This window comes from Bos taurus, chromosome X, assembly GCF_002263795.3.
Source record: "Bos taurus isolate L1 Dominette 01449 registration number 42190680 breed Hereford chromosome X, ARS-UCD2.0, whole genome shotgun sequence".
Lineage (NCBI taxonomy): Eukaryota > Metazoa > Chordata > Mammalia > Artiodactyla > Bovidae > Bos > Bos taurus.
Window position 1 is genome coordinate 50,879,494 of NC_037357.1, and position 27,364 is coordinate 50,906,857.

Sequence of the window (27,364 nt, forward strand, 5' to 3'; positions counted from 1 at the left end):
AGATCAGTCCTGGGTGTTCATTGGAAGGACTGATGTTGAAGCTGAAACTCCAATACTTTGGACACCTGATGCGAAGAGGTGACTCATTGGAAAAGACCCTGATGGTGGGAAAGATTGAGGGCAGGAGGAGAAGGGGATGACAGAGGATGAGATGGCTGGATGGCATCACTGACTCGATGGACATGGGTTTGGGTAGACTCCGGGAGTTGGTAATGGACAGGGAGGCCTGGCATGCTGTGGTTCATGGGGTCACAAAGAGTTGGATACGACTGAGTGACTGAACTGAACTGAACTCAGAACAGTGTGTAATTTAAAACCTATAAATTGTTTATTTCTGGAATTTTCCATTTAATATTTTCAGATCATGGCTGATTATGGATAGCTGAAACCATGCAAAATGAAACTTAGCATGCTGCTGCTGCTGCTAAATCGCTTCAGGCGTGTCTGACTCTGTGCGACCCCATAGATGGCAGCCCACCAGGCTCCGCTGTCCCTGGGATTCTCCAGGGAAGAACACTGGAGTGGGTTGCCATTTCCTTCTCCAATGTATGAAAGAGAAAAGTGAAAATGAAGTCGCTCAGTTGTGTCTGACTCTTAGCAACCCCATGGACTGCAGCCCACCAGGCTCCTCCATCCATGGATTTTCCAGGCAAGAGTACTGGAGTGGGGTGCCATGGGGGCACTAATGTAGAGATTTTACAAAATAGTTTAGAAATGTTATTAAACAAACACAAGCCACAATAGGGAGCAAAGATACACCCTGAGGAAGGGGAACAATCATATTTCAAAAGTTACCATATTGTAACATTCAAAATATCCAATTCTCAGCAAAAATTACAAGACAGGCAAAGAAAGAAAGAATGGCACATTCACAGGAAAAAAAGAGAAATTAATAGAAACTGTCACTAAAGGAGCTGAGACCAAGACTAGACAGTTTAAGACTTTAAATCAACTGTGTTAAATATGCCCAAAGAACTTAAGGAAACCAAGAACAAAGAAGTAAAGGAAACAGTAGAACAATGTCACATAAAGCAGAGAATATCAATAAAGAGATATAAATTATAAAAAGAATCAAAAAACTTCTGGAGTTGAAAAGTACAATAACTGAAAAATTTCACTAGAGAAGAGAGTTTTTAGCAAGATTTGAGGAAGAAGAATCAGTGAAATTGAAGATAGATTAATTCGTATTATCCACTCTGAAAAGCAGAAAAAGAATGAAAAAAAATTAATAGAGCCTAAGAAACTGATGAGACACTGTCAGTCATACTAACATATGAAAAATGGGATTCCTGGATGGAAGGAAGAGAAAGAAAAGGGAATAAAAAACATTTAAAGAAATAATAAATGACCGATAACCTCCAAAATTTAATGAAAGACATGAATCTATATAAACACCAAGAAGCTAACAACTTCCAAGCATGGTAAATTCATGCGATCCACACTGATACACATTATAGTCAAATGGTCAAAATACAAAGCCAAAGAGAGAATTTTGAAATATCACCAAAAGAAGTGACTCATAATGTGCATGAAAGCCTCAATAAGATTTCAGCCTATTTCTCTTCAGAAGCCATGAAGGCCAGAAGACAATGAGGTTATCTATTCACAGTGCTGAAAGAAAAAAACTGTCAAGCAAGAATCCTATATGTGGTCAAACTATCATTCAAAAAGGGGTAGAAATTAAGATATTTCCAGATAAGCAAAAACTGAGAGAGTTTATTACTAGTAAACCTGTCCTACAAGAAATGCTAAAACTCATCCTTCAGGCTGAAATGAAAAAAGACTAGAGCATAACTCAAAGCCATATGAAGAAATAATGAACAACACAAAGATAGCTACAGAGGTAAATGTATAGGCCAGTATTATTGCATTTTTCATTTGTAACAAAGATGGAGGACAGGGCTATATAGAAGTAGAGTTTTTACATGCCATTTAAGTTACATTGATATCAATTTAAATTAGATTATTATAACTTTAGGATGTTAAATGTCTTCCCCATGGTAACCACTAAGAAAATATCTATAGAATGTACACAAAAGGAAATGAGAAGGGAACCTAAATGTGTCACTACACAAAATCAACCAAACACAAAGGGAAATGAGGGATAAAAAAGCTTTAAGACATATAGAAAACAAATAGCAAAATAGCAGAAATTCTTTATTTTTCCTGAGGAGTAAGGGATCTGAGCTCCACACCAGGCACTCTAACTCTGATCCTGCACAGGAAAGAAAAGACCCTCAAAGTCCTGGCTTTGAAAACAAATGGGTAATAATCCAGGAAAACTGTAAAACTACAGAGAACAGAAACCCACTCTTGAAGGGCTTATGTGTAACCATAGCCCTGGCACAACAGGAGGGTGCAAGCAACCCACATAGGGGACATCCCTTGAGTGCCTGGCTCTGGTGACCAGGTGGGACTGAACTTCTGGGCCCCACAGACATCTACGTAAGGCCATTCCTTCAAGATTGTGAGAGGTAACCAATTTACTAATGCATAGAAACAAACGCAGCTACTGCTGCTGCTGCGTCGCTTCAGTTGTGTCCGACTCTGTGCGACCCCATAGATGGCAGCCCACCAGGCTCCCCCGTCCCTGGGATTCTCCAGGCAAGAACACTGGAGTGGGTTGCCATTTCTTTCTCCAATGCATGAAAGTGAAAAGTGAAAGTGAAGTCGCTCAGTCGTGTCTGGCTCTTCGTGACCCCATGGACTGCAGCCTACCAGGCTCCTCTGCCCATGGGATTTTCCAGGCAAAAGTACTGGAGTGGGGTGCCATTGCCCTCTCTGAAACAAACGCAGAGAGTTGAGCAAAAGAAGAAACAGAGATTGTTCCAATAAAAAGAACATGACAAAATCTCAGAAAAAGCACTAAACGAAATGGAGATAAGCAGTCTACCTCATAAAGAGTTCAAAGTAATGGACATAAAGATGCTTACCAAACTCAGGAAAAGAATGGACAAACACAGTAAGAACCTCAACAAAGAGACAGAAAATGTAAGAAAATACCAACAGAACTACCAAGTGACCCAGCTATTCCACTTCTGGGTATTTTCTGAATGGGACAGAAACACTAATTTGAAAAGGTACATGCACCCCCGTGTTCACTGCAACATCATTTACAGTAGCCAAACTAAGTGTCCATCAATGTATGAATGGATAAGGAAGATGTTGAATATATATACAATGGAATACTACTCAGTCACAAAAAAGGTTGAAATCCTGCCATTTGTGACAACATGGATGGACCTTGAGGGTATTATGCTACATGTATAAACATATATATTCTGAGATTTCACCATGCTACTCAGAACAGTGTACAATATATACATATATATTCTTTTTCAGATTCTTTTCCATTATAGATTATTATAAGATATTGAATATAGTTCCCTGTTCTATATAGTAGGTTCTTACTGTTTATTTTATGTATAGTAGGGTATATCTGTTAATCCCAGGTGCCTAATTTATTCTTCCCCTCCCTTTCTCTTCTTGTAACCATAAGTTTGTTTTCTTTGTCTGTAATCTACTTCTGTTTTGTAAATACATTTCTATCATTTTTTAGAGTCCACATCTAAGTGATATAATGATATTTGTCTTTCTCTGACTTCACTAGTAGGATAATCCTAGGTCCATCCATGTTGCTGCAAATGGCACTATTTCATTCATTTTCATGACCAAGTAATATTCCATTCCATATATATCAACATTTATGTTGCTTGTTATTTATGTCTTGGTTACTGTAATAATAGTGCTACTATGAACATTGGGGTGCATGTATCTTTTCAGATTTAGAGTTTTCATCTTTTCCAAATATACTCCCAGGAGTGGGATTGCTGGATCATGTGGTAACTCTGTGTGCATGCATGTGTGCTCAGTTGCTTCAGTCATGTCCAGTTCTTTCTGACCCTATGGACTGTAGCCTGCCAAGCTCCTCTGTCCATGGGATTCTCCAGGAAAGAATACTGGAATGGGTTGCCATGCCCTCCTCCAGGGGATCTTCTCAACCCAGGAATCAAACCCGCATCTCCTGCATTGCAGGCAGATTCTTTACCTCTGAGCCACCTGGGAAGCCCCGTATGATAACTCTACTTTCAGCTTTTAAAGGAACTTCCATGCTGTTCTCCATAGTGGCCACACCACTTTTTATTCCCACCAACAGTGCAGGAGAGTTCTCATTTCTCCACACCCTCTCCAGCATTTATTTTTTGTTTTTTGCTTCCTTTTATTTGTTTTTTGACAATAACAGAAAATCTGACATTTATTGGTAGTGAAAAACCAGGATAATATTTAATAGATTTAATTCTCATTTGAAAAATTCAGAAAACTGAGGTTTCCCTAAAGGAAAACTAATCATATTCAGAATGTTTTTTAAGCATTCTGTTGAATTCCTTGAATTTCTGCTTACAACTCTGTCCTTGGGGAGTACAAGTGGAACTAGCAGATGATAACAACATTTATTATTTGTAGACTTTTTGATGATGGCAATTCTGGCCAGTATGAAGTGGTACCATGCTCATTGTATTTGTGATTTTCAGTTCTCTAATAATTAGTGAGTTTGAGCATGTTTTCATGTGCCTGTTGACCATCTGGGAGATGGTCTTTGGAGAAATGTCTATTTAGGTCTTCTGCTCATTTTTTATATTGAGCTTGGAAGTTGTTTTCATATTTTGGAAAATAATCCTTTGTCAGTCACATTGTTTGCAAATATTTTCTCCTATTCCATAGGTTGTCTTTTCATTTTGTTTATGGTTTCCTTTGCTGTGCAAAAGTGTATGTGTTTAATTAGGTCTCATTTGTTTATTTTTGTTTTCATTTTCTAGGAGATGGATCCAAAAAAATAAAGCTGTGGCTTATGTCAAAGAGTGTTCTGCCTATGTTTTCCTCTAGGAGTTTTATAGCATCCAGTGTTACATTTAGGTTTTAATCCATTTTGAGTTATTTTTGTGTATGGTATTAGAGAATGTTCTGATTTCATTATTTTAAATGCAGCTGTCCAGTTTCCCCAGCAGCATTTATTGAAGAGACTATCTTTTCTCCAGTGTATATTCTTGCCTCCTTTGTTGTATATTAATTGATATGGTCAATTGATTTTCCACATGAGTGCCAAGACCATTCAATAGGGGAAAGGACAATCTCTTTGACAAATGGTTTTGTGAAAACTGGATAAGATGTCCACATACAAAAGGATGAAGTTGGACCCTTACTTTACACCACATATAAAAATTAGTTCAAAATGAATCAAAGACTTAAATATAAGACACAAAAATATAAAACTTGTAGAAGAAAACATAGGGGAAATCTTCATGATATTGGTTTCAGTAACAATTTCTTGGATATAACACCAAAGGTACAGGGAACAAAAGAAAAAATAAATTATATGCCATAAAAACTAAAAAAAAAAAAATTGTGTGTCAAAGGATTCTATCATGATTATGAAATAGTAATCCACAGAATGGAGGAAAATATTTTCAAAGCATATATAATAAGTGATTAGTTTCTAGAATATATAAAGAATGTCAACAACTCACCAACAGCAAAAGATAAAAACCAACCAACTCCACAGAGTGTACATATCTCAACATAATAAAAGCCATATATGAAAAACCTACAACTAGCATTATACTCAATGGTGAAAAGCTGAAAGCATTCCCCCTAAGATCAGGAACAAGATAAGGATGTCCACTCACCACTTGTATTCAACATAGTTTTGGAAGTCCTAGCTACAGCAATCAGAGAAGAAAAATAAGTGAAGGGAATCCAAATTGGAAAAGAAGTAGTTAAACTATTACTGTTTGCTGATGATATGATACTATACGTAGAAGATCCTAAAGATGCTACCAGAAAACTACTAGAACTCGTGAATGAATTTGGTAAAGTTGCAGGTTACAAAATTACTACACAGAAATCTGTTGCATTTCTATACATAACAATGAAAGATCAGAAAGAAAGTCAAGAAGCAATTCCATTTACCACAACATCAAAAAGAATAAAATACCTAGGAATAAACCTACCTAAGGAGACAAAAGACCTGTACTCCCAAACTGTAAGATGCTGATGAAAGAAATTGAAAAAGACATAAACATATGGAAAGATATACCATGTTTGTGGATTGGAAGAATCAATATTGTCAAAATGACTATACTGCCCAAGGCAATCTACAGATTCAATGCAATCCATCTCAAATGGCGTTTTTCACAGAGCTAGAACAACAACAACAAAAAATCTCAAAACTTGTATGGAGGCACAAAAGACTCCAAATAGCCAAAGCAATCTTGGAAAAGAAACACAGAGCTGGAGGAATCAGCCTCCCTGAATTCAGACTATACTACAAACTACAGTCATCAAAACATTATGGTACTGGTGCAAAAATAGAAATATAGATCAATGGTACAGGATAGAAAACCCAGAAATAAGCCCATGCACCTATGGTCAATTAATCTATGACAAATGAGGCAAGACTACACAATGTTGGAAAGACAATCTCTTCAACAAATGGTGCTGGGAAAACTGGACAGCCACATGTTAAAAAAAATGAAATTAGATCATTCTTTAACTCCATACACAAAAATAAGCTCAAAATTAATTAGAGACCTAAATGTGAGACTGGACACTATAAAACTCCTAGAAGAAAACGTAGGCATAATATTCTCTTACATAAATCACAGCAACACCTTTCTCAATCCATCTCCCAGAATAATGGAAATAAAAGCAAAAATAGACAAAGGAGATCTATTTAAATTCAAAAGCTTTTGCACGGCAAAGGAAACAACGAAGAAAATGAAAAGACAACCCACAGATTGGGAGAAAATATTTGCAAATGATGTGACCAATAAGGGATTTGTCTCCAAAACTTACAAACAGTTTATGATGCTCAACAGCATCAAAACAAATGACCCACTAAAAAAAATGGGCAGAAGACCTGAATAGACATTTCTCCAAAGACAACATACAGATGGCCAACAGTCATCTGTCCAACACGGCTAGTTATTAGAAAAATGCAAATCAAAACTGCAATGAGATATCACCTCACACTGGACAGAATGGCTATTGTCAAGAAATCCACAAACAATAAATGCTGGAGAGGGTGTGGAGAGAAGGGAATCCTCCTACACTGTTTGTTGGTGGGAATGTAAATTGGTACAGCCACTATGGAGAACAGTATGGAGGTGCCACAAAAAACTAAAAATAGAGCTACCATATGACCTTGCAATCCCACTCCTGGGCATAAATCTGGAGAAAAACATGATCCCAAAGGATACATGCAATGCAGTTTTCATTGCAGCACTGTTTACAATAGCCAAGATTTGGAAGCAACCTAAATGTCCACCCACAGAGGAATGGATAAAGAAGATGTGGTACATATATACAATGGACTATTACTCAACCATTAAAAAGAATGACACCACACCAGATAAAAATAATTAGGGATTGGGAGAGAATGTGATTATTTATTTAAGACAAGGGACCTATCAACAGCGATGGCACCCCACTCCAGTACTCTTGCCTGGAAAATCCCATGGATGGAGGAGCCTGGTGGGCTGCAGTCCATGGAGTCGCAAAGAATCAGACCCGACTGAGCGACTTCACTTTCACTTTCAGGCACTGGAGAAGGAAATGGCAACCCACTTCAGTGTTCTTGCCTGGAGAATCCCAGGGACAGGGGAGCCTGGTGGGCTGCCGTCTATGGGGTCGCACAGAGTCGGACACGACTGAAGTGACTTAGCAGCAGCAGCAGCAGAACAGCCAGTAAGGTTCACAGTTGTTAAGAGGTGGATGGAAATTGGGTCTGAGTTTCCTAGCAGCCATAAAAAGGAAAGTTAATTACATAATTCACACTGTCCATAGGATTCTAAACACGCGATTACTTAACTATCTCATTTATGGAAAATAATTTTCCTTTGAATTATTATTAAATATTTTGATAAAATAAATGCCATCAATAATTTTCTACAGGAAATAAAAAAACTAGTTTCATCGGTCCATTTTGTATTGCAATCCTCAATGTACCCCCACCAAATAACGCTAAAGTTCAGTGGCTGAATTCTCAAAGGGACAAAAACGGTTCTGCGTAGATCTGAAGCTCTGGCAGTTTAGCTTCACTGAAGGAAAAAATCGCGTATCCAGAAGAAATGAGGATACAACAATTAGTTTTCTAAAAATATTTATTTCTTACCATGAAGTTTAGATAAGTGAAGGCAACGGAGGCCTCATGGCTATAATCTTCTAACAGGAACCCCATAATATTTCTAATATTACCCCTGTGTCTTTAAGGGGGATACCTCTGACATCATTTTAGGAAACCCTGGCGTCTGTTAGATCTCATGACGCAACAGGAAGCCATTTTAACAATCTCAACGACATAGACCACAGAGCTCCCTGAGGCACGTCCCCTCAGTTTCTCGGAATTTAATCCAAAATCAGGAGTAATGAGCCTCCAAGATTCCCAGATTCCTGCTGACCATGGAGCTGAAACTTCTGGCGATCATGGAGCCCAAACTGCTAGTGACCAAGGCATCCAAACTCCTGCTGATGACCCTCCCGGTGATGCCGCCATTGCTGCCACTGGCACCCAGGCTGCTGTCCAAGCCTCAATGGAAAACTTACCCCAAGAGAAAGGTAAGATGTTTTTTCCTCTAAGAATCTTTGCCAGAAACGGACTATTATAAGTTTGAACTCCGGTGACCACAAGAAAAAATAAACGGACTACCTGCTATCTCTTGTAAAAACGATATAGTGACCTCGTTGAGAAGGGATCAGTTAATTCCGTAGTGACCTCGTTGAGAAGGGATCAGTTAATTCCGTTAAAGTAGCTGGGACTCGGATTCTGGTATTTAATGGGTTTGTGCGGCAGTGTATTTGTCACCAGGCGAGGTCACTTCTCTGAGGGACAAATCCGTCGAACCCAATGGATTTTGCAGTGCAACCGATTGTGCCAGCCCTTGTACAGATATCACTGTGTACTGGCAAAACTCCCACGGCCGTTCCAAGGGTCGTCCCTGGGTCAAGGGTGTTTGTTCTGCAGCCTTGTTCCGTGAGGCCCCAGAGCGGCTGTTACCCCGTGGTGATCAGAACCCTTCGTGCCGCCCCTCCCAGGCACGCGGCGAGCTCGCCGCCGCCTCGAGGCCACCCTCCAGTACGCTGGGCTGGCGGTGGAGGAGGCGTGGCGAGGTGGGGAGGGGTGGCGCGCGAGGCTCCTACCTGTGGCTACAAAGTCAGCCGGTCGCCTGCATCCCGCCAACGCTGGACGCAGCCTGGGAGCCCGCTCGCCCTCTGGAAACCCTCTGGGCAGAGAGGCGGTCCCAGCGCCAATCAGCGGAGGAGCGGGTGAGTCCGCCGATCGAAGGGCGCATGATGGGCACCAAAGGGCTTCGTGCTGTGCTACCCTTCCAAGCTGGCCTGGGGTGACGCTAAGGCTTAGGGCCCCTTGGACCCGAGAGAGATTTTCTAGGGAAATGGGATCAAAGACTCGGAGCCGCGCTCTGCCCTTGGGAGCTTAGTGCCCCCCTTGGGTAAGGATGGAGTGGTTATTGCCTCCAAACTGCAGCCAGCGGCAATGAACTTGAGAAAGTACCAGCTTAGGCTTGTGCTGAGTTATGCTGCTGGGAGCACGCGATCAGGCACTCTCCATCTAGCTATAATTCTAATTCCAATTCTAATTCTGGTGAAATGAGGTGGAGCTGGTGAAATGTGTGTGTGTGTGTGTGTGTGTGTGTGTGTGTGTGTGCGTGTGTGTGCTCGCGCGCGTGAGAGAGAGAGAATGGTGAAGAGCAGTCCTGTTAATTTAATTCGGTATCAAAGAGTGCTTGCTGCAAAAAAGTGGATGCTTTTCTTGAAGATGATACAACCAGTTCATTGTATAAAGTGAAAGTGTGTTAGTCATTCAGTCATGTCTGACTCTTTGCAACCCGATGGGCTATAGCCCGCCAGGCTCCTCTGTCCATGGAATTCTTCAGGCAAGACTACTGGAGTGTGTAAGCCATCCCCTTCTCCAGGAGATCTTCCCGACCCAGGGATCGAACCCGGGTCTTCTGCATTGCAGGCGGATTCTTTACTGTCTAAGCCAAATTTTCAGGTAGCAGATCTTTAAAAAAAAATCATTAAAAGTCATTTCAACTAAGGGTGATTACCTTCTTTGAAATGATTCCAAGTTCTTACATTCTTTCTTTCATAAGAGAGGAGTTGCCAGGAAGCACTGAAATGAACAAAATGCCCTAGTCTTAGTTCTGCTGAGAAATCTAAAAGTTACTACTGATCTGATAAAATCTTGCTTAGCAGCTAGTTCTTCTGTACTTCTGCTACTTCTGTGAATCTGTACTTCTGCTCCCTGTCATAAATGTTTGTTGCTTTTATATTAGGCAGTGTACCCAGTTCCAAGATTTTTTAAATTAACTTTTCCCCTTACCTTTATATTTAGTTTTTGTATTTATGAGTTGCATGTGTTTGTATAACTGTATGAAGCAGGAAAAAGAGAGAAATGACTATCACAAATCATCAGTCCCTTTTTTTCCCTTTTTCTTTCTCTCTCCCTCCCCCTTCCCTTGCTGTCTCATCCTGGATGTCTCATCTCAGTTCTTGATTTCTCTTGTGCTCCTGTGCTATTCTGGTAGTTTCTGAAGTCAACCTAAAGGACTGAAACCATAACTAGTGAATGATTTACCTATAAAAGGGTCTCAGACTCACTTGTTTTTGTTTTTTTTGGTTTTTGTTGTTTTTTTTCCCCCTTTTTCTCTATGTTAACTGATAATGTTAAATATTCTTTGTCCCCTCCTTTCCAATGTCTTCTTTAATTGAAGTATAGTTGATATGCAGTACTATATGTTACAAGTGTACAATATAGTGATTGACAGTTTTAAAGACTATGTTCTGTTTATTATTATAAAATATTGGGTACATTCCCCATGTTGTACAGTATATTCTTGTAGCTTATTATTTTTTTTTTTGTAGCTTATTTTTATACCTAATAGTTTGTACCTCTTAATGTGCTACCTCCAAATTTCCCCTTCCCTTTCCCTCTCTCCACTGGTAACCACTACTTTGTTCTGTGTATCTGTTAGTCTGCTTCTTTTTTGTTATATTCACGTGTGTGTGTTTTTTTTAAAAGTTCCCATTGCTTTTAAGTGAGATTTAAATAGAAAACTCAGAACTCAATTAATGGTTTACAGAATATTAGGAACTGTACATTATCTGGAGCTTTTTGTCTAACTTAAAAGTATAAGATTTCATAACTTGGTGTATAGCATAGTGTCCTTAGAACATAAGAAAACTTTGTCAGATTTCATATATGTACATGGCTTTATTTCCATTTTTGAGAAAAAATTCCTCAGAAGTAGTGTGGATCCTGAAACCCAAAATGCAAGCTATTACAGATGTATCTCAAATAGAAGTTAAAATAAGATTTTAAAAATGAAGATTAACTTGGAGATTATTCACTTTACAGAAGGTGTATTTTATATGTGTGTTGCTGCCAAGTCGCTTCAGTCGTGTCCGACTCTGTTCGACTCCATAGATGCCAGCCCACCAGGCTCCCCCGTCCCTGGGATTCTCCAGGCAAGAACACTGGAGTGGGTTGCCATTTCCTTCTCCAGTGCATGAAAGTGAAAAGTGAAAGTGAAGTCGCTCAGTTGGGCCCGACTCTTAGCGACCCCATGGACTGGAGCCTACCAGGCTCCTCGGTCCATGGGATTTTCCAGGCAAGAGTACTGGAGTGGGGTGCCATTGCCTTCTCCTTATGTGCGTATGAAGTGAAGTGAAAGTTGCTCAGTCGTGTCTGAATTGTTTGTGACCCCATGCCAGGCTCCTCTGTCCATGGGATTTTCTAGGGAAGAATTCTGGAATGGCTTGCTATTTCCTCCTCCAGGGGATCTTCCTGACCCAGCAATTGAACCCACATCTCCTGTGGCTGCTGCATTGCCAGGTGGATACTTTACCACTTGAGCCACGAGGGAAGCCCATATTTCGTTGTGTGTGTGTGTGTGTGTGTGTAGCTTCCCAGGTGGTGCTAGTGGTTAAAGAACCTGCCTGCCAATGCAGGAGACATAAGACACACAGGTTCGATCCCTGGGTGGGGAAGATCCCCTGGAGGAAGGCATAGAAACCCACTCCAGTATTCTTGCCTGGAGAATCTCATGGACAGAGGAGCCTGGCAGACTATGGCCCATAGGGTCCCATATCTTTGGACACGACTGAAGCAACATAGCTCACATGCTCGCAAGATGGCTTTTAGAAATAATCAAGATATATCAAATAAGGTGTTTCCAAGCTGTATACACATCATTCCAGTGAGGGTTATTAGCAAGATATTGTATAATTTAACCATTACTACCAGAAGTGGTCGGTAGAGGGAGCAAGAGGAATTTTTAGTAACTTTCTGTTGGTTTTATTTCTGTTTTCAAGAACTCGAAAAAAAAGAGATGAGTAGCAGCCAGGATGAACCTCCTCACGAACTTGAGAACCAGTTTATATTGCGTCTGCCTATGGTAAGAAACCCTTGTATCTCAGACCAATTATCTTCACTGCATAGATATTAGCTTTGCTTGGATTCTTAAATATTTCTGTTTATTTAAGATAGGCTATAAAACCAAGAACATTTGTTTCCCAGGAGTCATGTTCTATTGGCAGTTCTATCCCAGCAGGTACTCTTTTAAGCAGTATTTTTTTTTCATCCTGCACATGCCACTTATCTTCCTGGTTGAATTCCTGGCAAACGGGTAGGACGATGATGGACTCAATCACTTATCACTGATGCTAAGAGCTTTGATCACTGGACAGCCAAGACAGGACTCTTCTAAAATAGAGTTCTTTTCTGTCACCTCAAAAGGGGCAGTCGAGTGGTCAGCACTGTCTCCTCAGATTCATCACCATGCGAGGCTGTCGAAGCTCACCTCAACATTGTGTTAGGGTTTCTTCCCCTGTTGATACCTGTGTTCAAGTGTTATTTAGTCTAAGAAAGGTATATTAAGGATGGGCTTCAGAAAGGTATTTCCTCACTTAGGGTTAATTAATATACCCTATAATTAGTCAGACATGACTGAGCAACTGAACAACAACAACAACAAATATATCCAGTAAACTGCAGCTAAGCCTTCCCTTAGCAACTACCACTGAAGGAACAGTGAAAACCAGGAATGTACAGCTAGGAGAAGGCATTATCTGTAGCTACTGAGAGACAATAGTGAGATTAGAGTCAACTTCTTCCTAACTTGACTTCACAGTGCACAGTATCACATGGTACATGGCACTCTTCCTAAAGTTTGAGAAGTTTAAGGTTTTATTTAAAGGAGGACTGTCTCTGACATATCTTTCTATTAGCTGCTAAGTTGACGGTTGATCCTTCTGATTTTTCAATTTACCTCCTTTTTAGGAACATGCTTCCACTGTCAGAAAGATGGTGCATTCTGGAAGTTCCTCCATGAAGAATAAACTAAAAATTGACTTATTTTGTAAGTAGTTAATATCCATTCACCATACATTGAACAGTAATTCATTAAGGGATTGCTGTGTGTCAGGCATAGTATTAGATGCCAAGGATGTGGCAAAGAATACAATGTGGTCTCTGCCTTGATGAACTCAAAGAGAGGCTTCAGTCACTCCCATCTCTTCTTTTTAAGAGGAAAGAAAATAGAACTTGCATAAAACTTGAGGTAATTATCATGGTGTGTATAAGAAAGAACTTGGAGGTCAACTGTGGGATTTACATACTGGTGATTGTCTTCTAGATGCAAGTTTTTCTGACTGTCTAGGGGAATAACAAGTGAATTTACTATTTTTTGTTCACAAAAGTGACATATCTTTATAGTATTTATTAGATTTTTAAATATGGAAAGGTATATGAAGAATAAAATTTTAAATGGCCCATAATCCCAGCACTCAGGTAGTATATTGTTTCTCTCTCTCTCTGGCTATTGTATAGAATTTTACCTTTGTGACTTCAACTAGAGATTATAACTTGAGACTTACTAGTACTATTCTAGAATCAACTCTTCCCTTTGAAAACACCCACGTTCAGTGACATGATCTAGTGCTCCTAATGGTGTCCAAATGAATGGGTTTGAACGAATGGAGTTGGTCTTTCAAGATGAGAGTGAAGATTTAATGCTTCATTCACTTTTAGTTCACAACCATTACCAAGAAACTTATCTACTTTTGACTGAGTGACATAAAACTGGAAAAAAAAGAGCTCCATATACTCCATTTTCTTTGCTCTGGGAAGTTGCTAGTTGTGTACCCAATTCTAGCATTATGAGAAATAATGTTTCAATGAAAGACTCATCTGTCTCACATAAGTCTTCATTATTCAAACCATCAGTTTTAAGAGTACATTGGGAAGATGTGAACCTTAATTTTTTCTACTTTTCTTTAGCTGACACACGTCATGCAGTTGTTGAGGTAGACAATGTCTCACTAGCTGCTAAGCTGGTTGATTTGCCTTGTGTTATTGGAAGCCTAAAAACTCTGGATAGAAAAAGTTTTTATAAAACGGCAGATGTTTCCCAGGTATGGACAAGCTTTCTTAATCTATTCACCCTCATACCCTTTTAGGATTTCCTTTCTTCCTCCTTTTCTTTCTTTCTTTCAATTCTCCTTTCACCTGTTTGTCATTTCTAATTTCCAGCTCAATTGCACAGGAATACAATGTCATGTGCTAGTTTGGTGTTTGATCCATCACTTTTCCCTACTTAATTTTATCCAAACAGCTTTTAGAGCCTCCTGTTTGCCATTTATCATTATTTGAAAAATATGAACATCTGGGATCTTCGTCTGAACTTCCTGCTAACTCTGGAGGTTTACACTGGTTCTTGTTCATCATCTCTACTGTTGATTTTTTAATTTTCTTTCTAAATCAAAATGCTAAGATATATCTTTTTTCTCAGCCGTATTCCTTCTGCAGTGGTAAGCACTTGAGCAAAAAACAAAACAAAACAAAAACCCCTCAGCGTCCATATGCAGTGCTGCTGAGATAGAGAGGGAATGAATATGAGAGTATGTAATACTTGGTTTTCTGGAAATGCCAAGTATCATTCTCCTTCTGTGCCCCAGGATTTCTGGTGGTAAGAATGATCATGATCTATTACTAACTGAAGATTTGTGGCCATGGTCAGCTTCTCTGTCTTTGTCAAATGTAGATGCTTGTGTGCACTGCTGATGCTGATGTTCAGCCTTCTCCTGAAGAACCAGTAACCTCTACTGATCCTAAAGCAATCAGGAAAGCTGAAAAGCAGAGAAAGAAAAAATATACCTGGAAGCATGGCAGTAAGTCACCAACAGTCCCTTGCTCATTCTGGCTAACTATATTTATCTGCTGAGTTCTGATTACTTGTGAGCCAGGGATCTGTTGTCACACTTAGGTATTTGGTTCAGGAGGCATCTAGACACTCTTAAAAGAACAAGTTGTGTCATGAGTCTGTAGCTTATAGTGTGAGCTTTCTCTGTCCAATTCAGATAGATATGTGACTACCATCAATCATACATACATTTCACCATGTTGAATTTATTTCAGTTACTCCACCACTTAGGAATGTCAGAAAGAGAAAGTTCCGCAAAACAATAAAAAAGGTTTGTGGCATGCAATTTCTGTGTCTTCTGGGTGGATTGGAAGAGGATTATGGGGGGGAGGAGGGAGACAGTCAGTCGGATGTTCATTTGTTCACTCATTTATATGTCCAGTAAACATTTATTGAGTGTGAGCAACATGCCAGGCACTGTGTGCTAACAAATGGAAATATGTAATGAACAAAAACAGACTGGACTCTTGAAGTTATAGGCTAGTGTTTAGGAAAAGATGTGTCATGAATTTGAAACTTCTGCTAATGCTTTCAAACGTTTCCAGCTTCAAAATCTTATTTTAAAGTGAACCCAGCCAGAACCTGAGAATTGGGAAATGTGGTTGTATTCCTAACCTTACCTCAGATTTGTAGAACCCTGGAAAAACTACAAGAGTACTATGCCTTGGCTTCTTTTTTAATTAAATTTTTTATTTTGAAATAATTGTAGATTCACATGCAGTTGCAAGCAATAAAAAAGATACGCCATGTACCCTTGACCTAGTTTTTACCATTGTAACTTTTTGCAAAACTGTAGTACAATATCACAAACAAGAAATTGACATTATCACTATTCACTAATCTTTTTCAAGTTGCTCCAGTTTTACTTGTACTCCTCTGTATGTGTGTGCATGTGTTTGTTGTTGTTTAGTCACTAATGCACGTCTGACTCTTTGCAACCCGATGGACTGTAGCCTGCCAGGCTTTTCTGTCCATGGGATTTCCCAGGCAAGAATACTGGAGTGGGTTGTCGTTTCATTTTCCAGAGGATCTTCCCGATCCAGGGATCGAACCCATGTCTCCTGCATTGACAGGCAGATACTTTACTGCTGAGCCACCAGGGAAGTCCTTGCATGTGTTTAGTTCTATGCAGTTATCCCATGTGTATGTTGGTGTATCTACCTACACTGTCAAGATACTAAACAGTATTGTCACTACCAGGATCCCTCATCTTGCCCTTGAAAGCTACACCCACCTCCCTCCAACCCCCACCACCAGGCTGTAACCCCCGCTAATCACTACTATGTTCTCCATCTCTATAATTTTGTCATTTTGAAAATGTCATATAAGTGGAATCATACAAAGTATAACATTTGAAACTGGCTTTTTTTCCACTCAGATTAATTCCCTTAAGGTCCATGCAGACTGTTGCATGTATGAATAGTTCCTTCCTTTTTATTGCTGAGTGGTAGGCTGTGTTATGAATGTACCATAATTTGCTTAATTGTTCACTCATAGAACATCTGGGTTGTTTACAGTTTTTGACTGTTATAAATAAAGCTGCCAGCAGATTTTTGTGTGAACATAAGTATTCATTTCTTTGGCATAAATACCCAGGAGTACAATTACCGGATATGTTGCATATTTAGTTTTATAAGAAACTACCCATAGCATTTTCCAGAGTGGCTGCACCATTTTACATTAGCACCAGCAATGTTCACACAATCCAGTTCTCCATTTTCACCAGCATTAGGTGTTGTCGCTAGTTTTCAGTTTTAGTCATTCTGATATTGTGTAGTGATCTCACTGTGGTATTTACTTTTCCCTCATGGCTAATGATGTTGAGCATCTTCTCAGGTGCTTGTTTTCCATCTGTATGTCCATTTCAATGAAGTGTCTGTTCATGCCTTTAGTCCATTTTCTAAATGGATTGTTTTTACTGTTGAGTTTTGAGAAGTTCTTTTTTATATTCTAAATACTAGTTTTCTGTCAGATATGTGGTTTGCAAATATTTTCTCCCAGTCTGTAACTTGTCTTTTCAAATTCTCCACAGGGTCTTTCAAAGAGCTAAAGATTTTTGTTTGATGAAGTCCAATTTATTGATTTTGTTTTCTTTTAAGGATCTTGTTTTTCATGTCAATTATAAGAACTATTTGTCTAGCCCAGATTTCTCCTATTTTTAAAAAAAGTTTTACATTTAAGTTTGCAATCTATTTTTGTGTTAATTTTTGTACTTGAAGGTTAGTTCAAGATTCTTCCTGTTTTTTTCTTTGCATGTCCAAAATCTGCAGCACCATTTGTTAAAAAGGCTGCCCTTTGTCCATTGTATTGCTTCTGCACCTTTGTCAAAAATAAGTTGGGCAAAAAAAAAAAAAAAAAAAAGTTGAGCATATTTGTGTGAGTTTTTTTCCTGGGTTCCCTATTCTGTTTGACTGATCCGTGTGTTGATCACCAATTCCACAATGTAGCTTTGTAATAAGTCTTGGAATCAGGAAGATTTATTTTATTTTATTTTGTATTCAAGATTATTATAGCCATTCTAGAGCCTGTACCTTTCCATATACGTTTTAGATAAGTTTGTCATGTATTACATAAAACGTTGTTGGAATTTTGATAGGAATTGCATTAAAGCTATGGAACAATTGGGGAAGAATTGATAGTTTTACTATGTTTAATCTATGAACACAGTTGCTTTGGCTTTATACTGTTAGTCTAGAGCATTTATTGAGTGTCTACTAAATAGAAAACTATGTTAAGAATGGGTCTAGAACTCTTTAAACTTTAGTAAGATAGAACAACTTCATCGTTTACTGTCTTCTCGTTCATAGGTTGCTGATTTCAAACAAATTGAAGAAATGGACCTTCCTGTGGTAGACAAATCATAATATAACCTTATTGTTTATCTAGAGTGGATTTTATTTTGCAGCTTTTAACAAACCCAAAAAATTATCAAGTTTACTTTTGAGCCTTCCTTCTCACCTGTAACCCCCACTCCCGTACACATAGACTGAATTTGATTCACTGAAAAATGAAGAATTCATTGTTTAATGTTTGACAGCTCCTAGAGCAGAAGATGCAATTTGATCAGTAGTCTTGGTATCTTAATCTGCTTCTTTTCTGTGATATTTATTTTAAAAAATTTTCTTGGAAGCCAGAGTTCACTTTTACCAGCAGTTTTTTTTTTTGCAATTGCTTATTCCCCCTCAAAGTTCTAATTTCTATTTGTGGCACGTTGAATTGGTTGCCATGGAGATAATTGTCTAAAACTGGATTTAAGGGAGAATGTGTATAAAAACAGGCTAAGGTCCTGTTTTTATAGGAAACTCTCTAATAAAGATGTGGGAAAGTAGAATCTGGGAATTTGGGTCTTTACACAAAATTATGTCTAAGTAGCAAAAAATCGTAGTTTTTTGCTAGTAAGGGTCAATGCAAATAATTAATAACTGCGACTTAAGGGTGGTACTTCTGAGAGAGCCTTTAGAGTTGCAGATTGAAAAGATTAAATGTCTCAAGTAATTGATTGGGAAAAATAAGCTTGCTGTACAAAAATATAGACCCTGATCAAAGTTTCCTTCATAAACAGCATTGTTTAAAGTAGAAATTTGATTGGATGTATCTTAAGCCTAAATTTTTTAATTCATTCATATGTAGGAAAAGGCCATTCCTGCAAAACACAGGGTGTTAAATAACATTATTGGTATCCCTTTTTTTCCCTACTGTGGTTCAGCACATTGAATCTCCTGAGGTGGAAAAGGAAGTGAAAAGACTGCTGTGTTCAGATGCTGAAGCTGTCAATGCCCGTATCCTTTTATACTAAATATTTTCTGTGTAGTTTGTTCCACCTCACATGCACTTGGTGACAAGCCCTCATTTCTGGTATTTGTGTGCTGACGTTAATGTATAGAACTTAGAATTTGGGGTAATGTTACTTTCTAGCTAGGAACAGTACATTCATATAATAGAAATAATCTACTTGTGTAATTCAATATAAAACATTTATCCATACTAGGAATCCAGCTACAAATGGCCTGAAGTTGGACTAAATTAAATAGCACTTTCAGATAGAGAGGCTTTTCCCTTTCAACATTGCCTTCTTTCTTTCTGCCTTTTCCTTGACTTCCTCTGCTTTTAGGGTGGGAGGTCATTGCTGAAGATGAAACCAAGGAAATAGAAAGTCAAGGCTCCATTCCTGGCTATGCAATAGCCTCAGGAATGAGCGACTATAAGCAGCGTCATACCTTACCAGGTACGCTAATAAAGGCAAAGCAGAAGATTCAGAGAGAGCAAGTGTTGACTGTGTGTGGGCCCATTCTCCACAGACTCACAGGCCAATCACAAAAAAATGATCCCTTTGCCCTTCTTGCCTCTTATTGGTCCCTCAAGTTAAAGGGTTTTATATTGGGGTTCTAATATCCCATCCATCACTGCTATTCTAAAATTCCTATGGGCCCTTGGTTGTCTAAATATTTTGATCATTGAATACATGGATGAATCTTACACTGTTTTGTATTTTCTGTCCTTGTTTTATAAAGGGAATCATCTTCCTGTGAGAAAAATTATTTATGAAATTCATTGGTTGCCCAGTAAACTTGAGGGGGAGTATAATTGCAGCTGGAGTGGGAGTCATTTGAAAAGCTTCAAATGTTTTCACCTTCCTCTTTTTTAAAACCCTTAGAATATTATGTGCTTCAGGAGATGTGCAATGATTCTAGCAATAACACTGAGGAGGATGATAAAGACGAGGAGGAGGAGGAGGAGGACTATGATGATGAAGAGGAGGAAGATTATTATGACGAGGATATGGAAAGGGAGCTACAGACCAGGTTCACTGAATATGACCAGTATGAGGCAAAGGAGGGAACCAGCTCAATGGGTAAGTTAGAGGGAAAAACAAAAGGGTGGGCCAGAGTGGGTGCCAGTACTAAAGACTGACTTTGAACTTGCATTAGATGCAAAGTTAAGTTTGAGAAATTATTGCTCAAATATGTACTGGAGTTTTAGTTGATTTGGACCTTGGTCCACTAGTTTAGGCCTTGTTTAATAGATACCTGAGGTTTTTGTCTATCTGTGTTAGTCATGGAAATTCAGAAGTACACTCAGTACGCAGAGAAAATGCTCCATGAGATTCAGCGCAGGGCACAAAGACAGAAGGATCTCATCAGGAAAGTGGAAAACCTGACACTCAAGGTAAATTCTTGTTGGCTGGTATAAAGATATCTTGATATCTTACTTTCAAAGTCCCATCTCTGTGTTTTCCGCTCATCTCATCTCTGCGCAGCATTCTAGTTCATTCATGAACCTGAGCAACCGCTTTAGAAATCCCTAATAAAAGATAGCCATATTTTGTTTTACCTGAGTAATTTTGTTCATCCTATATAAGCATTTGCGAGAAGGGACCAGCAGACTTGAAATAATAATTGCCAATATTAAACATTTAACAATGTGAAAGGCATACACAGAGCTAAGCATTTTACATGTGTTACTACATTTCATCCTGACATCCCTGAAATACAGGTACTGTCCCTATTCCCATTTAATAGATAAGAAATTGAAATTCAAAGTTCAGTAATTTGCCAGGGACCACAGTAAGTGGTAGAGCATAGATTGAATTCTATTCCTCTGTATCAAAATGTATTCATTGCAATGAAAGAGAATTAAAGTTAATTTTTAAATTTCATGATGCCTGCTTGAATAAAGAATTAATATCATGCTTGAGTTTTATTAATACAAATTAATGCATATTTTATTAATACACATTTCAGCAAAAGGAAAATGTATGTCTAGGCCATGTTTCTTCCCCTTTTATAGTGAGGGAAATTCTGAAGCATTTGGGGAATTTCTTGCCAGATTGTTTTTCTGTAGAGCTTTTCTCATTGAAGGGGAGAAACTTGATACAGAACTGTACTTATTCAGAGTGTTGTCCTTCAGAATAACCAAGTGAGATAATAGATGTGGACATACTCTGAAAGATACAGATATCGTGATTACTATTGCATGCAGTATTAGTTGAGAATGATAATATTCTGTCCGAGTGCAGGGGAATGAAAGAGTCAGCAACCAATTCCAGGCCAGCTTTTTAAATGGTTCACCACAGTCAAAGGATTTGTGCTAAGCTAGAGAAAGGTAAAATGGAGGCATTCCAACTGTTTGTTTTAGGGCAAGAAAAAAACTGCTTTGTAGGGTCAAAAAATCAAATCAAATGGCCCTGTAGTTGGAGAGCATAGTTTTTAAACTCTAAATCCTTTAAAAATTTTTTTTATTGAAGTATAGTCGATTTACAGTGTTGTGCCAGTCTGTTTCACAAAGTGATTCAGTTACACACATAAAGACAGTCTTTTTCTAAATCCTTTTTAAAAGCCTTTTGTTACAACAGTTTTTTTTTTTTAATTTATCAAATTATTTGCCAAACTCTTTGTCTCTCTTGGTTCTCTTTTCCTTTGAGACTCAGCATTCATCATTTATATGATTTGCTTTCCAGAATCATTTACACTCTGTGCTGGAGCAGCTTAAGTTACAGGAAGAAGAAAAAACTGAGCAGGTGAGAAGTGTGTTTTCACATCAACCAGAAAATTATTTGTTTGATACAATAAATTATTTGATAGAAAGAATCCCCCAATCTCATTTCTGGCTGTTCTTTTCATAGGAATAGTAGTGGCCCAAATCTTCTAAATGAAGGTAGCAGGTTGAAACAAAGTCTTTGTGAAAATTCACTCATTCAGCAGGTCTTAAATGCCTATTAAGTGAAAAGCACTGGATGTACACACAGTGTTGAGTAAGACAGATACAGTACTTGTCCTAATGGAACGAACAGTCTAGCAGGGAAGATCAACAGTAAACAAATTATAATGCAAATATAAAGGTGCAAATAATAAAGGAGAGCTATGAAGGAGAGTCCGGGTGTGCTTTGAATAAAGAGAGTCCTGCATTAAATTGGGAGGGGGGATCATAATCAGCCTTTCTGAGGAAGTGATATTTAAGCTGAGACCTGAAGGGTAAGTCCAAGCAAAAAGGATATGAAGAGCTTCTTGGGTGGAGCATATGCCAGGTCCCACAATGGGAAAGAGCTTGGTCTCTTTGAGGACCTCAAGTATTTAAAGCAAAGAAGTGACTCAACGTGAGGTTGGTGAAGTATGCAGAGGCCATATTGTATGGTCCCTTGCAGGCCATGATAAGGAGGATGGGTTTTAGTCTTAAGAATGCAATGGGAAACCTTGGAGAGTTTAAAGCAGGAAAGTGACATTTAATTTAAAAGTTTTAAAGATCCCTTTGATTATTGATATCTGGAGAATGGATTGTGGGAGGACAGGACTAGAAGCTGAGAGGGCAGTTAGGAGGCTGTGTTGTAGTCTAACAAAAGATGATGGTAACTTGAAATAAGGAGGTGGAAACGGAGAATAAATATTTTTTCTTTTTTTACTGAAGTATAGTTAACTTACTATGTTGTGTCAGTTTCAAGTGTACAGCAAAGTGATTCAGTCATATTTGTGTGTATGTGTGTGTGTATATATATGTGTGTGTGTGTGTATCCATCCATCCATCATGTGCTCAGTCGTGTCTGACTCTTTGCGACCCCATGGACTGTAGCCCGCCAGGTTCCTCTGTCCATGGATTTCCCAGGCAAGAATACTGGAGTGGCTTGCCATTTCCTGCTGCATGGGATCTTCTCCACCCAGGGATTGAACCTGAGTCTCCTGAGTCTCCCACATTGCAGGTGGGCTCTACCACTGGAGCCATCTCTTTGCAAACTCTTTTCCATTATTGGTTATTACAGGATACTGAGTATAGTTCCCTGTGCCATACAGTTGGTCCTTGTTGTTTATCTAGTTTATACATAGTAATATATATATGGGGTTCCCTGATGGTTCAGTGGTAAAGAATCCACCTGCCAAACAGGAGATGTGAGTTTGATTCTTGCCTGGGAAGTCCCATGGACATTGCAAAAGTCAGACACGACTTAGCTACTAAACAGCAACAAACACGTATATGTTAATCCCAAACTCCTAATTAATCCCTCCCCACTCTTTCTCCTTTGGTAACCATAAATTTGCTTTTATGTCTGTGGGTCTATTTTGTTTTGTATATAAGTTCATTTGTACCATTTTTTAGATTCCACATACAAGTGATATGATATTTGTCTTTCTCTGACTTAATACTTCACTTAATAGGATAGTCTCTAGATCCATCCATGTTGCTGAAAATGGCATTATTTCATTCAGAAAGAATATATATATTTGTAAATGCAATAAGATGTTTTATAACTGTTTATTGGGATATAAATTCATGTGCCATACAATTCACCCATTTAAACTGTACAATTCAGTGACTTTTAGTATGTTCACAGAATTGTGCATTCATCACCACAACCAATTTTACATTTTCATCACCCCCAAAAGAAACTTGTACCCATTAGCAGTCACTTGTCTTCTGACCCTCCCACACACTCCATACCCATCCCCACCCCCCAGCTCTAGGTAACCACTAATCTTATTTCTACTAGCCTACTTTGCCTATTCTGATTATTTCATATAAAAGGAAATATAAAATACATGGTCTTTGTGTTTGGCTTCTTTCACTTGGCATAATGTTTTCAAAGTTAACCATGTTGTGGAATATATCAGTACTAGATTCTATATTATGGCTGAATAATATTCCATTGTACAGATATACAACATTTTGCTTATCCATCAGTTGACACTTGGGTTGTTTCCACCTTTTGGTTATCACGAATTATGCTGCTGTGAACATTTATATATGAGAGAATATATTTTAAAGTTAGAATTGATGGGATTCAGGTCAGTTTCTGGGCTTTGAAGGAGAAGGGAGCGTTAAGGGCATAGGCTTGATTTCTAACTTGAAAGACCATTATTTAAAGCCCCCAAAGGGTGAGCAGAGAGAAGAGAGCAGTGTGGGATTAGTGAAGGTCAAGCAGCTGTACAGAAATGTATGCTGGTTAAGAGTAGGATAATGGTTTTAAAGAGACTGGTGGTCTTATTATGAGGATGGACTTAGCATGGGGCTCTTTTTAGTTATTTATTTTTGGCTGCCCCATGCAGATTGGGGAATCTTAGTTCTCTGACCAGGCATTGAACCTCAGCAGTGAAAGTGCAGAGTCCTAACCACTGGACCACCAGGGAATTCCCTAGTATGGGGCTCTTAAGGTAGTGATGCCATCCCCCCATGTCCATCCCCATACCAACAAGGTCAGGAGAATTCTCACGTTCCGTATATGCCCTTCCCCTTGGCACATCACTCACCCAAGTACTGCTTATATACAACCATGTGAACAGTTAATGCCACGATTGCTTTAACACCCACTAAACATCTTTATTTTCCTCCATATAAGTAGTTAATATTGGGGAAGTGCTATTTTCAACATAGAACTATTGCTGTACTCTTTATTCACTTAGAGTCCTTTGTGTGATGTGTGCTGAGTCACTCAGTCATGTCTGACTCTTTGCGACCCCATGGACTGTAGCCCACCAGGCTCCTCTGTCCATAGGGATTCTCCAGGCCAGTACACTGGAGTGGGTAGCCTTTCCCTTCTCCAGGGGATCTTCCCAACCCAGGGATCAAACCCAGGTCTCCCACATGGCAGATGGATTCTTTACAAGCTGAGCCACCAGGGAAGCCCTTTATGTTAGCTCATTTATTCAACACAGATTCATTGGGTTCCTACTTAAAGCTAGGTTCTGCAGGGAACTACAAAATGCTTATGACACAATCTCTGCCTCCAGTTGGGGAGAAATCCATGAGAGGGATAGGAATTTAAAGGAATGAGAGCTCACTTTTCTCCATGGATATTAGAGGAAACTTCATAGAGAGATGGTGTTTAGGGCCTTAAGAGGTGGGTAGGGTTTTAATAAGCTTCCCAGGTGGCCCAGTGGTAAAGAATCTGCCTGCCAATGCAAGAGACTGGGTTTCGATCCCTGGGTCGGGAAGATTCCCTGGAGCACAAAATGGCAACCCACTCCAGTATTCTTGCCAGGAAAATCCCATGGACAGAGGAGCCTTTGTGTCCATGTGGTCACAAAGAGTCGGACACGACTGAGCAACTGAGCACACACAGACACAGGGTTTAATAAAGAGACTGAGAAACAAAGGCATTCTGTATAGAAAGTAGCATGCACAATGGCTCAGAGGTGGTGATGCCAGGCTTAAGAGTTTAGATTTTTGGTGTAGTTCATAATAAACCTTAAAAGCTTTTTCACCTGGATAGTAACTCAGGAAAACTTCTGTGCTAGAAGTATATAGGAGAAACTGAGGTAGGAAAAGATTAGAGGAAGATGCAAGTGATGGAATCTGAACTTAAAAGTTGACTGGCACTGTTCTTTTTTAACATTTTAAGACTATGTAACATAGCCTTCAGTTCAGTTCAGTTCAGTTGCTCAGTCGTGTCCAACTCTTTGTGACCGCATGGTCACAAAGGCCTCCCTGTCCATCACCATCTCCTGGAGTTCACTCAAACTCACATCCATCGAGTCAGTGATGCCATCCAGCCATCTCATCCTCTGTCGTCCCCTTCTCCTCCTGCCCCCAATCCCTCCCAGCATCAGAGTCTTTTCCAATGCGTCAACTCTTTGCATGAGATAACCTTATAAATGCCAAATAACAGTCTTTCCATTTGGTTTACATAAGTAAATTCTAGATCAAGTAATGGGACTTAAGATTTCAGATGAATTTTTCATGTTTTTTCTCCCTCTCCCTACAGCTCAGTTATCTACAGGAAAAACTGAACTATTTCCTGAAGAAGTGAGGAGAGTCTTCAATCTGGCACCCAGGCCTTCGATTCACCATCCAGACTGAAGTCTAGATAAACTGTGCCTGTTTCTTTTCCTTTCATTGCCCTATGCCAAATCATTTGTATTTGCTTCTCTGAACCTTTTTTTTTTTTTGGCTAGTTCTGTAGGACTTGAAGACCCAGCTCAACTATGAGACTTGGCTTCTTTTTATAAAGTTTTAAGAATTTCTTAAATGCTTCTCTACTATGGTGCCATCAGATAATTCGGCCATGCTTGCCAAAGGCAGACAGTCTTAAATCTGAAGGCTATATAGCCAGTCTGCATAGATTTTACTTTTTCTTCTGCTTGTTTCAAATATTTACTGAAACAGAACAAAGTCAAACCATTTCTGCCAAGTGCTAGAACCCGCCACAGTGAATTTAAGTGCCTTCCTGGCAGCAATTGATACTAAATTGTGAGATGTCTTTGTTCAGGCATTAGCAGCTGTTTTCCTGCTCAGGGGAAATTTCTTGCTGCCACCATCTTCTTTCCATTGTTAATATTTTTAGAATTGTGCCTGGTTGTTATTTGGCAGCTATGGGAATAGTTAGAGCAGAGGTGAAATTCTGAGCTGTTATCCTTATGCTGAACCGCTTCATCCTAACCCCCGCCAGAAAAGGTTAGGAAAAAACAGATACCTGTGAGTATTCCCTGGTAGCCTACTGGTTAGGATTCCAGGCTTTTCACTGGCGTGGCCAGGGTTCAGTCCCTCGTCTGGGAACTCCTGCAAGCTACATGGCACAAACCAAAAACAGATGCCTATGAAAACATCCTTAAAAACCCTGGGCCAGTTCATTTATTTCTAGCTGTATTAAGATTTTCTAGTCTGTGTTTTTAAGCAATAAAATTCTTTAAGTGGATTACTGTCACTTTATTAAAACAGTTCCCACGAGAAGTACATTCAAATCCAAAAGGAAACTGGTGAGACAAGCAATAAATTCTGCAGTTAGGAAATGACAGAAGATGCTGTCAGCACTGGGGCATCCTTCTAAAGAGCTCTTAGGATGATTCCTAATGAACTAAGCAAATTGTCTCATATTCACAATACATCATTGGGCTTTTGAGAAAAGGTACAGAGAAGTGATTAAAAATGGCAGCTCTAATATTTGCACTGAATTATGTTGTAGTGGAAGGAACACAAGGTTAGAATCCTGGCTCTGCTACCTAACTTGGGCAAGTCCCTACACCTCTTAGAACTTCTGTGTCCTTATGTGGAAATTAAGGGTGATAATGCTTATCACCAAAAGGTAGCTGAAGGTTTTCTGGAAGTAGCCCAGCTTGACCCAGGTCTGGTCTCAATTGATGAGGTTGGTGCCACTCTAGGAAATG

At 39.1% G+C, this 27,364-nt stretch overlaps 1 protein-coding gene across 3 annotated transcripts; it reads left to right on the plus strand.

Annotated features, from left to right (window-relative positions):
• Positions 1-8,246: 8,246 nt before the first annotated feature.
• On the plus strand, positions 8,247-26,895 carry TAF7L (TATA-box binding protein associated factor 7 like). Of its 3 annotated transcripts, none has more exons than XM_015461562.3 (13): positions 8,256-8,613; positions 12,391-12,473; positions 13,358-13,436; positions 14,357-14,490; positions 15,120-15,246; positions 15,494-15,549; positions 18,086-18,127; positions 18,985-19,057; positions 19,390-19,503; positions 19,933-20,130; positions 20,332-20,444; positions 21,736-21,795; positions 25,966-26,895. In XM_015461562.3, the coding sequence occupies exons 1-13, from the start codon at positions 8,424-8,426 to the stop codon at positions 26,008-26,010; spliced, it is 1,314 nt and encodes a 437-aa protein (XP_015317048.1). In that variant the 5' UTR covers positions 8,256-8,423; the 3' UTR covers positions 26,011-26,895. The 3 variants fall into 3 exon arrangements, with proteins under 3 accessions (XP_015317049.1, XP_015317048.1, XP_002699868.2); XM_002699822.7 differs by lacking the exon at positions 8,256-8,613 and adding an exon at positions 9,050-9,321; XM_015461563.3 differs by lacking the exon at positions 20,332-20,444 and having other exon boundaries at positions 8,247-8,613.
• The last annotated feature ends 469 nt before the right edge of the window (positions 26,896-27,364 follow it).

What these genes read in the sequence shown, in the direction of transcription:
- TAF7L (XM_015461562.3), top strand. Translation starts at nt 8,424, where the DNA reads ATGAGCCTCCAAGATTCCCAGATTCCTGCTGACCATGGAGCTGAAACT. An exon ending in TTATATTGCGTCTGCCTATG is followed by an intron (nt 12,474 to 13,357) that starts GTAAGAAACCCT and finishes CCTCCTTTTTAG; the next exon opens with GAACATGCTTCCACTGTCAG. An exon ending in TCCGCAAAACAATAAAAAAG is followed by an intron (nt 15,550 to 18,085) that starts GTTTGTGGCATG and finishes TCTCGTTCATAG; the next exon opens with GTTGCTGATTTCAAACAAAT.